Here is a 10,650-nt window from a genome sequence, read left to right on the forward strand (position 1 = left end):
GGTTCTGTCTGTGGTTCTGTCTCTGGTCTGTGGTTCTGTCTGGTTCTGTCTCTGGTCTGTGGTTCTGGTCTCTCTGTGGTTCTGTCTCTTGGGCCAGTTCTATGGCTGGTCATGTACTGTAGTTCTGGTCTGTGGTTCTGAAGGTTCAGTGGGTTGGTTTCCCAACCTTTATTCCTTATTCTAAAATGGATCAAATCATTTTTTCCCTCATCAATCTACACACAATACCCCATAATGACATCACAATACCCCATAATGACATCACAATACCCCATAATGACATCACAATACCCCATAATGACAAAGCGAAAACAGGTTTTTAGAATTTGGGGCAAAAAATAAAACAGATACCTTATTTACATAAGTATTCAGACCCTTTACTCTGAGACTTGAAATTGAGCTCAGGTGCATCCTGTTTACATTGATCATCCTTGAGATGTTTCTACAACTTGACTGGAGTCCACCTGTGGTAAATTCAATTGATTGGACATGATTTGGAAAGGCACACACCTGTCTATATAAGGTCCCACAGTTGACAGTGCATGTCAGAGCAAAGACCAAGCCATGATGTTGATGGAATTGTCCGTAGAGCTCCGAGACGACAGGATTTTGTCGAGGCACAGATCTGGGGAAGGGTACCAAAAAATGTTTGCAGCATTGAAGAACACAGTGGCCTCCATCATTCTGAAATGGAAGAAGTTTGGAACCAGCAAGACTTCCTAGAGCTGGCTGCCCAGACAAACTGAGCAATCGGGGGAGCAAGGCCTTGGTCAGTCTTTACTAACGACATGCTACATGGTATTGAGTAAAGGCAGAGTGTCTATGTATGCGGATGACTCAACACTATACATGTCAGCTACTACAGCGACAGAAATGACTGCAACACTTAAAGAGCTGCAGTTAGTTTCGGAGTGGGTAGCAAGGAATAAATTAGTCCTAAATATTTCCAACACTAAAAGCATTGTATTTGTATAATGAATAATGTGGAAATTGCGCGACTTACAGTAGTGAATGCAAAAGAGCGACTTACAGTAGTGAATGCATACATTTCATTAAAAAAAAAATCCGTACTGGTCCCTTGTGGGAATCGAACCCACAACTCTGGCGTTGCAAACACCATGCTCTACCAACTGAGCCACTCCTCAGTAAAAGGCACACGATAGCCGCTTGGAGTTTGCAAAAATGCACCTAAAGGACTCTCAAGATTTTCTGGTCTGATGGCCTGAATGCCAAGTGTCACATCTGGAGCAAACTTGGCACCATCCCTACGGTGAAGCATGGTGGTGGCAGCATCATGCTGTAAGGATATTTTTCAGCAGAAGGGACTGGGAGACTAGTCAGGATCAAGGGAAAGATGAAAAAGAGCAAAGTACAGAGAGATCCTTGATGAAAACCTGCTCCAGAGCGCTCAGCACCTCAGACTGGGGGCGAAGGTTCACCTTCCATCAGGACAACGACCCTAAGCACACAGCCAAGACAACGCAGGAGTGGCTTTGGGACAAGTCTCTGAATGTCCTTGAGTGGCACAGCCAAACCTGGACTTGAACCCAAAGATACTTCAACAAAGTACTGAGTAAAAGGTCTGAATACTTATGTAAATGTTATATTTAAGTTTTTTTTATTTTTAATAAATTAGCAAACATTTCTAAAAACCAGTTTTTGCTTTGTCATTATGGGGTATTGTGTGTAGATTGATGAAGGGTGGGGACAACTTAATACATTTTATAATAAGGCTGTAATGTAAGAAAATGGGAAAAAAGTGAAGGGGTCTGAATACTTTCCGGATTAACTACATATTGAATATTGAATGTGTGTTAACTGTACAGCTGTTGTTTTATGATCAACGTGCGTCTGTTAAATATTGCAAAGACTTATTCAGCGTTTTCTATGTTATTTAAAAATGAAGAAAATATTTTGATAGTGTTTCATGATAAAATGACTGCTTGACACACCCATACACAAAAAGGAGACAGGAGAGCAGGAATGAAAGGAGGGAATAAGTATTGTTGGAACGGGCGCTGCTAGTGAGCCGCTAACCGTTGGATGTTGGAGTGACAGCGACATGAGCTGGTCAGAGCGGGTAAGAACGTAAACACTCTTATATCTAATTTAATAAAAACAGTCCGTTACTACCTAACAAAACATAAAAAAAGTCTTAGCAACAGCTTAAGTAGCCCAGACGACCGGATAACCTACTGTATAATACGGCTGAATGTAGGCTATATTAAAATAGCAACGTAGCGTGTTTCTCTCACAGAAAGAAAGTTCGCATCTCTCTTTCCAGATCATGCTGATGCGAGAGCATCTCTCTCCGTCTCTGGTGGGTTAGATAGGAGGTCCAGTCGGACCCATTTCACTGCGACACCTGCTCTAATCTATCCACCATTAACAACGGACAGGGCTGTCAGAACAGAACGAATGAGCAAATAGCAGACAGGTCTGGACTACAACACCCGTCTATCGCTCACAATGAAACAGGTAGGCTAGGTTGCGTGTGTTGTTGTTATAATTAAATCCTTTCTCCGGTCGGTCGGTCGGTAGCTAGTGGTCTAACGGTTTGTGTGATTACGGTTGTGTGTGCCCCGGTTCAGGGTGGTCTCGTGGACGACACGGAGGATGTGGAGTTGGATTTCAGTACCGAGGAGGAGGAGCAGAGAGCGCTCAGGGGGGCAAAAATCCGGTAAGAGAGACTAGAGAGGTAACCTACCCTCTATAGGTCTACATGGATGTACCCAGTAATAGAGACTAGAGAGGTAACCTACCCTCTATAGGTCTACATGGATGTACCCAGTAATAGAGACCAGAGCAGTAACCTACCCTCTATAGGTCTACATGGATGTACCCAGTAATAGAGACTAGAGAGGTAACCTACCCTCTATAGGTCTACATGGATGTACCCAGTAATAGAGACTAGAGAGGTAACCTACCCTCTATAGGTCTACATGGATGTACCCAGTAATAGAGACTAGAGAAGGAACCTACCCTCTATAGGTCTACATGGATGTACCCAGTAATAGAGACTAGAGAGGTAACCTACCCTCTATAGGTCTACATGGATGTACACAGTAATAGAGACTAGAGCAGTAACCTACCCTCTATAGGTCTACATGGATGTATAGTACCAGTCAGGAGTTTGGACACACCTTCTCATTAAAGGGTTTTTCTTTAAATTTACTATTTTCTACATTGTAGAATAATAGTGAAGACATCAAAACTATGAAATAACACATATGGAATCATGTGGTAACCAAAAAAGTGTTAAACAAATCAAAATATATTTTATATTTGAGATTCTTCAAAGTAGCCACCCTTTGCCTTGATGACAGCTTTGCACATTCTTGGAATTTTGTCAACCAGCTTCATGAGCTAGTCACCTGGAATGCATTTCAATTAACAGGTGTGCCTTGTTAAAAGTTAATTTGGGGAATTTCTTTCCTTCTTAATGTGTTTGAGCCAATCAGTTGTGTTGTGACAAGGTAGGGTTGGTATACAGAAGATAACCCTATTTGGTAAAAGACCAAGTCCATATTATGGCAAGAACAGCTCAAATAAGCAAAGAGAAACGACTGTCCATCATTACTCTAAGACATGAAGGTCAGTCAATCTGGAAAATGTCAAGTTTCTTCAAGTACAGTCATATCTGCAGCAGAGGTAACTCTGGTTCTTCCTTTTCTGTGGCGGTCCTCATGATAGACAATGTCATCATAGCGCTTGATGGTTTTTCGACTGTACTTGAAGAAACTTGACATTTTCCGTATTGACTGGCCTTCATGTCTTAAAGTAATGATGGACTGTCGTTTCTCTTTGCTTATTTGAGCTGTTCTTGCCATAATATGGACTTGGTCTTTTACCAAATAGGGTCATCTTCTGTATACCACCCCTACCTTGTCACAGCACAACTGATTGGCTCAAATGCATTAAGAAGGAAAGAAATTCCACACATTTAAAAAAAAAAATGGACACCTGTTAATTGAAATGCATTCCAGGTTACTACCTCATGAAGCTGGTTGAGAAAATGCCAAGAATGTGCAAAGCTGTCATCAAGGCAAAGGGTGGCTACTTTGGTTACTACATGATTCCATATGTGTTATTTCATAGTTTTGATGTCTTCACCATTATTCTACAATGTAGAAAATAGTAAAAATAAAGAAAAACCCTTGAATGAGTAGGTGTGTCCAAACTTTTGACTGGTACTGTATATATATTCTACAATTTTCGCTTTTTGGATATAAAAATTGTAAAATTACCAGGTTTGAAATTATTCTGTTTAAGTCTGACTGGCTGATTGACTGACTGGCTGATTGACTGACTGGCTGACTGACTTTCCAGACACCCCCTCGCCTCCTTCCTGCACCTGTTCTTCCGAGTGGCTGCCATAGTAACCTACCTGCTCTGTGATTGGTTCACCAAGAGCTTTACTTCCTGCTTCATTATGATCATCACTCTGCTGTCCTGCGACTTCTGGTCCGTTAAGGTGAGAACACACACACACACACACACACACACACACACACACACACTTTCTCACATGTGTGTGTGTCAGAATGTGACAGGCAGGTTGTTGGTGGGTCTGCGATGGTGGAACCAGATCGATGAGGATGGGAGAAGCCTCTGGGTGTTTGAGGACAGGAAGGTGAGACGCTGGTGTGTGGAAGGCAATGCAGTTCTAAGTTGGTGTTGTGTTGTGTAGTCCTCTGTTGTCTATGTGTGTAGTCCTCTGATGTCTATGTGTGTAGTCCTCTGATGTCTATGTGTGTAGTCCTCTGATGTCTATGTGTGTAGTCCTCTGATGTCTATGTGTGTAGTCCTCTGATGTCTATGTGTGTAGTCCTCTGATGTCTATGTGTGTAGTCCTCTGATGTCTATGTGTGTAGTCCTCTGATGTCTATGTGTGTAGTCTTCTCCCCAGGCCGGTGGTACGGAGGTGGAGGCCAGGATCTTCTGGTCGGGTCTGATCATCTGTCCTCTCATCTGGACCGGCTTCTTCTTCACTACCCTGTTCTGTCTGAACATACACTGGCTGGTAACACACACACACACACACACACACACACACACACACACACACACACACACACACACACACACACACACACACACACACAGCTAGACTGACCATAACAGCTGAAACAGAGCAGTACCTTCTCCATACAGCTAGACTGACCATAACAGCTGAAACAGAGCAGTACCCCTGAGTTAAGTCTCCACCCCCGTGAGTTAGGTCTCCACCCCCCTGAGTTAAGTCTCCACCCCTCCTGAGTTAAGTCTCCACCCCCTCTGAGTTAAGTCTCCACCCCTCCTGAGTTAAATCTCCACCCCCCTGAGTTAAGTCTCCACCCCCCGAGTTAAGTCTCCACCCCCCTTAGTTAAGTCTCCACCCCCCCTGAGTTAAGTCTCCACCCCCCTGAGTTAAGTCTCCATCCCCCCTGAGTTAAGTCTCCACCCCCTGAGTTAAGTCTCCACCCCCATAGTTAAGTCTCCACCCCCTTGAGTTAAGTCTCCACCCCCCTGAGTTAAGTCTCCACCCCCGAGTTAAGTCTCCACCCCCTGAGTTAAGTCTCCACCCCCCTGAGTTAAGTCTCCACCCCCCTGAGTTAAGTCTCCACCCCCCTGAGTTGTCTCCACCCCCCTGAGTTAAATCTCCACCCCCTGAGTTAAGTCTCCACCCCCCGAGTTAAGTCTCCACCCCCCTTAGTTAAGTCTCCACCCCCCTGAGTTAAGTCTCCACCCCCCTGAGTTAAGTCTCCACCCCCTGAGTTAAGTCTCCACCCCCAGAGTTAAGTCTCCACCCCCTGAGTTAAGTCTCCACCCCCCAAGTTAAGTCTCCACCCCCCTGAGTTAAGTCTCCACCCCACTGAGTTAAGTCTCCACCCCCTGAGTTAAGTCTCCACCCCCTGAGTTAAGTCTCCACCCCCTGAGTTAAGTCTCCACCCCCCAAGTTAAGTCTCCACCCCCCTGAGTTAAGTCTCCATCCCCCCTGAGTTGTATCCACCCCCCTGAGTTAAGTCTCCACCCCCACTGAGTTAAGTCTCCACCCCCACTGAGTTAAGTCTCCACCCCCACTGAGTTAAGTCTCCACCCCCCGAGTTAAGTCTCCATCCCCCTGAGTTAAGTCTCCACCCCCCTGAGTTAAGTCTCCACCCCCTGAGCTAAGTCTCCATCCCCCCTGAGTTAAGTCTCCACCCCCCTGAGTTAAGTCTCCATCCCCCTGAGTTAAGTCTCCACCCCCCCTGAGTTAAGTCTCCATCCCCCCTGAGTTAAGTCTCCACCCCCTGAGTTAAGTCTCCACCCCCTGAGTTAAGTCTCCATCCCCCCTGAGTTAAGTCTCCACCCCCCCTGAGTTAAGTCTCCACCCCCTGAGTTAAGTCTCCACACCCCTGAGTTAATTCTTGGTGAAAGCACCTTTGGCAGCCATTAAAGCTATGAATAAATGTCATTAAGATTCTGTCAACTTTACCCAACTCTGCCGTGCAGGTTTTCTATAGCCGCTGTACGTGACCGAGACGACTAAATATCATTGCTACTGATCTGCACTCGTAACCAAGGCTGTCCAAGTGTGTGTTACAAGGGGCTGGGTTTTAAGAAGCTTGTCAACAACAGGCAGGTTCTATGTAACAGTCAAATGAGCAGCCCACCTCCAGAATCAGCACCTCCCTCTGGTCTCCCCCCACGTCAACATGATCTGCTGTATTTTGTACACAATAAAACACACAGACTCACACGTACTCCCTCTCCCCCCAGGTGTTGGTGGTAGCCAGTATCTCTCTCCAGGTGGCTAATCTATATGGTTACCTGCGCTGCAAGAACGGCAGACAGGAAGCCCCACCCACATGCACTTCCTCTTTCCTGCAGGGACAGCACTTCCTCCAGCGGGTGAGGTTAGGGGTTAGAGGTGAGGGGTTAGAGGTTATAGTCAGTTGTCCAGGTTAATCCCTCCCAGTCTGTTTCATAATGACTATGACTAGTAGAGGTCAGGGGTTAGAGGTTATAGTCAGCGTTGGGGAGTAGTAGAGGTCAGAGGTTAGAGGTTATTGTCAGTGTTGGGGAGTAGTACAGGTTAGAGGTTAGAGTCAGTGTTGGGGAGTAGTAGAGGTCAGAGGTTAAAGTCAGTGTTGGGGAGTAGTAGAGGATAGAGGTTATAGTCAGTGTTGGGGAGTAGTAGAGGTCAGAGGTTAGAGGTTATAGTCAGTGTTGGAGGGTAGTAGAGGTTAGAGGTTATAGTCAGTGTTGGGGAGTAGTAGAGGTCAGAGGTTATAGTCAGTGTTGGGGAGTAGTAGAGGTCAGGGGTTAAAGTCAGTGTTGGGGAGTAGTAGAGGTCAGAGGTTAGAGGTTATAGTCAGTGTTGGGGAGTAGTAGAGGTTAGAGGTTATAGTCAGTGTTGGGGAGTAGTAGAGGTCAGAGGTTATAGTCAGTGTTGGGGAGTAGTAGAGGTTAGAGGTTATAGTCAGTGTTGGGGAGTAGTAGAGGTCAGAAGTTATAGTCAGTGTTGGGGAGTAGTGGAGGTCAGAGGTTATAGTCAGTGTTGGGGAGTAGTAGAGGTCAGAGGTTATAGTCAGTGTTGGGGAGTAGTAGAGGTCAGAACTTATAGTCAGTGTTGGGGAGTAGTAGAGGTCAGAGGTTATAGTCAGTGTTGGGGAGTAGTAGAGGTTAGAGGTTAGAGGTTATAGTCAGTGTTGGGGAGCAGTAGAGGTCAGAGGTTATAGTCAGTGTTGGGGAGTAGTAGAGGTTAGAGGTTATAGTCAGTGTTGGGGAGTAGTAGAGGTCAGAGGTTATAGTCAGTGTTGGGGAGTAGTAGAGGTCTGGGGTTAAAGTCAGTGTTGGGGAGCAGTAGAGGTCAGAGGTTAAAGTCAGTGTTGGGGAGCAGTAGAGGTTAAAGGTTATTTTGTGCCCAATAGAAATGAATGGTCGCCAGTTTGATGTAGTCATTGCATGCTACGAATATGGGACCAAATACTGCACTTTTGACTACTTTATTTTAACAAATCTTTAGAGCTGTCAATAATCTTTAGAGGTGTCAATAATATTAAGGGGTGTCAATAATATTAAGAGGTGTCAATAATATTTAGAGGTGTCAATAATCTTTAGAGGTGTCAATAATCTTTAGAGGTGTCAATAATATTAAGGGGTGTCAATAATATTAAGGGGTGTCAATAATATTTAGAGGTGTCAATAATATTTAGAGGTGTCAATAATATTTAGGGGTGTCAATAATATTTAGAGGTGTCAATAATATTTAGGGGTGTCAATAATATTTAGGAGTGTCAATAATATTTAGAGGTGTTAATAATATTAAGGGGTGTCAATAATCTTTAAGGGTGTCAATAATATTTAGGAGTGTCAATAATATTTAGGAGTGTCAATAATATTAAGGGGTGTCAATAATATTTAGGGGTGTCAATAATATTTAGAGGTGTCAATAATATTTAGAGGTGTCAATAATATTTAGTGGTGTCAATAATATTAAGGGGTGTTAATAATATTTAGGGGTGTCAATAATATAAAGGTGTGTCAATAATATTTAGGAATGTCAATAATATTTAGGAATGTCAATAATATTAAGGGGTGTTAATAATATTTAGGAGTGTCAATATTATTAAGGGTCGTATGAAATAATTTCCAAATGTTTTGATCCTAGAATATAGCTCAGTATTTGAATACATTTTTTTATACAGTCATTATTGATCATCTTTATCAAGGATTAATTTCAGACCCCACTGTAATCCAACTAGTCATTTAAGTACAATTTGCAGTAACTTGGTGGTAGTTTAAATTCTAATCTTTGTGGTGTTTTCAGTAGGTAATTCCTTTTTTTTTACCATGTATTAGTGTAGCTAACTCCTGAAACTACCCACTAAATATTTCACATAGAAATAAAATGAATCTCTCCCCGGCCACTGGGCTAAGACTCCCTCTCTGGCTGTCACACAGATCCTACTACACTGCTAACATCTGACCACAGAGGGATGTGTTCTGACAGACATGTTTCTTAATGTTGTATTACATGGCCTGCCTGTTTCACGACTAACCTGGACAATAATGACAGTAATTTATGAAACAGGCAGGGAGGGACTAACCTGGACAATAATGACATCTTTAATTGGTCCAGTAAGAAACCCCTGTGTGACTGGTCTCCTCTGTTCTCTAATGAACAGGACCCTGTGTGACTGGTCTCCTCTGTTCTCTAATGAACAGGACCCTGTGTGACTGGTCTCCTCTGTTCTCTAATGAACAGGACCCTGTGTGACTGGTCTCCTCTGTTCTCTAATGAACAGGACCCTGTGTGACTGGTCTCTGTTCTCTAATGAACAGGACCCTGTGTGACTGGTCTCCTCTGTTCTCTAATGAACAGGACCCTGTGTGACTGGTCTCCTCTGTTCTCTAATGAACAGGACCCTGTGTGACTGGTCTCCTCTGTTCTCTAATGAACAGGACCCTGTGTGACTGGTCTCCTCTGTTCTCTAATGAACAGGACCCTGTGTGACTGGTCTCCTCTGTTCTCTAATGAACAGGACCCTGTGTGACTGGTCTCTGTTCTCTAATGAACAGGACCCTGTGTGACTGGTCTCCTCTGTTCTCTAATGAACAGGACCCTGTGTGACTGGTCTCCTCTGTTCTCTAATGAACAGGACCCTGTGTGACTGGTCTCCTCTGTTCTCTAATGAACAGGACCCTGTGTGACTGGTCTCCTCTGTTCTCTAATGAACAGGACCCTGTGTGACTGGTCTCCTCTGTTCTCTAATGAACAGGACCCTGTGTGACTGGTCTCTTTTGTTCTCTAATGAACAGGACCCTGTGTGACTGGTCTCCTCTGTTCTCTAATGAACAGGACCCTGTGTGACTGGTCTCCTCTGTTCTCTAATGAACAGGACCCTGTGTGACTGGTCTCCTCTGTTCCTGGTATTTCAGCCTGATATCATCTCCAGAATGCTGTGATGGAATAGGAATCACCTGCAGCTGCCTTCTTCTCTCTCTCTGTGTGTGTGTGTGTGTGTGTGTGTGTGTGTGTGTGTGTGTGTGTGTGTGTGTGTGTGTGTGTGTGTGTGTGTGTGTGTGTGTGTGTGTGTGTGTGTGTGTGTGTGTGTGTGTGTGTGTGTGTGTGTGTGTGTGTGTGACAGACAGAGCAGGAAATGTTCTGGAACTCAGAAGGGGATTTACAGAAGCCTCTCCAAGGCCTCTCAACATCAAAGCTACTGGAATTACATTAGTTTCATATTCAGCATTTTAATTATTTTGATTTAAATTTATATTTCTATGAATATATACAGTATTTTTTACTTCTAATGATGTTATAATCTGTTTCCTGTCTGTCTGATGGCTAATAGAACAAACACACCTTCCTGTTTTCTGTCTGTCTGATGGCTAATAGAACAAACACACCTTCCTGTTTCCTTTCTGTCTGATGGCTAATAGAACAAACATAACTTTCTATTTCCTGTCTGTCTGATGGCTAATAGAACAAACACTCCTTCCTGTTTCCTGTCTGTCTGATGGCTAATAGAACAAACACACCTTCCTGTTTCCTGTCTGTCTGATGGCTAATAGAACAAACACACCTTCCTGTTTCCTGTCTGTTTGATGGCTAATAGAAAAAACACACCTTTCTGTTTCCTGTCTGTCTGATGAACATAATTAAAACACTGAAGAATTGAA

The 10,650-nt window shown here is 43.9% G+C and overlaps 1 protein-coding gene across 4 annotated transcripts; it reads left to right on the forward strand.

The window, feature by feature from the left end:
• Window positions 1–1,546: 1,546 nt before the first annotated feature.
• Window positions 1,547–10,650, forward strand: LOC106563993 (Golgi apparatus membrane protein TVP23 homolog A). 4 transcript variants are annotated; one of them, XM_045690508.1, is made up of 7 exons: window positions 1,547–2,080; window positions 2,285–2,478; window positions 2,592–2,680; window positions 4,330–4,633; window positions 4,898–5,023; window positions 6,742–6,892; window positions 9,907–10,650. In XM_045690508.1, exons 2-7 carry the CDS (start codon window positions 2,470–2,472, stop codon window positions 9,909–9,911), a joined length of 684 nt encoding a protein of 227 aa, XP_045546464.1. In that variant the 5' UTR covers window positions 1,547–2,080; window positions 2,285–2,469; the 3' UTR covers window positions 9,912–10,650. The 4 variants fall into 4 exon arrangements, with proteins under 4 accessions (XP_045546464.1, XP_045546463.1, XP_045546462.1 ...); XM_045690507.1 differs by having other exon boundaries at window positions 6,742–6,873; XM_045690509.1 differs by lacking the exon at window positions 9,907–10,650 and having other exon boundaries at window positions 1,550–2,080; window positions 4,330–4,474; window positions 4,544–4,633; window positions 6,742–7,069.

Source organism: Salmo salar, chromosome ssa12, assembly GCF_905237065.1.
Source record: "Salmo salar chromosome ssa12, Ssal_v3.1, whole genome shotgun sequence".
NCBI lineage: Eukaryota > Metazoa > Chordata > Actinopteri > Salmoniformes > Salmonidae > Salmo > Salmo salar.

What these genes read in the sequence shown, in the direction of transcription:
- LOC106563993 (XM_045690506.1), top strand. An exon ending in GGGTGTTTGAGGACAGGAAG is followed by an intron (nt 4,634 to 4,897) that starts GTGAGACGCTGG and finishes CTATGTGTGTAG; the next exon opens with TCTTCTCCCCAGGCCGGTGG. An exon ending in GTCTGAACATACACTGGCTG is followed by an intron (nt 5,024 to 6,741) that starts GTAACACACACA and finishes CTCTCCCCCCAG; the next exon opens with GTGTTGGTGGTAGCCAGTAT.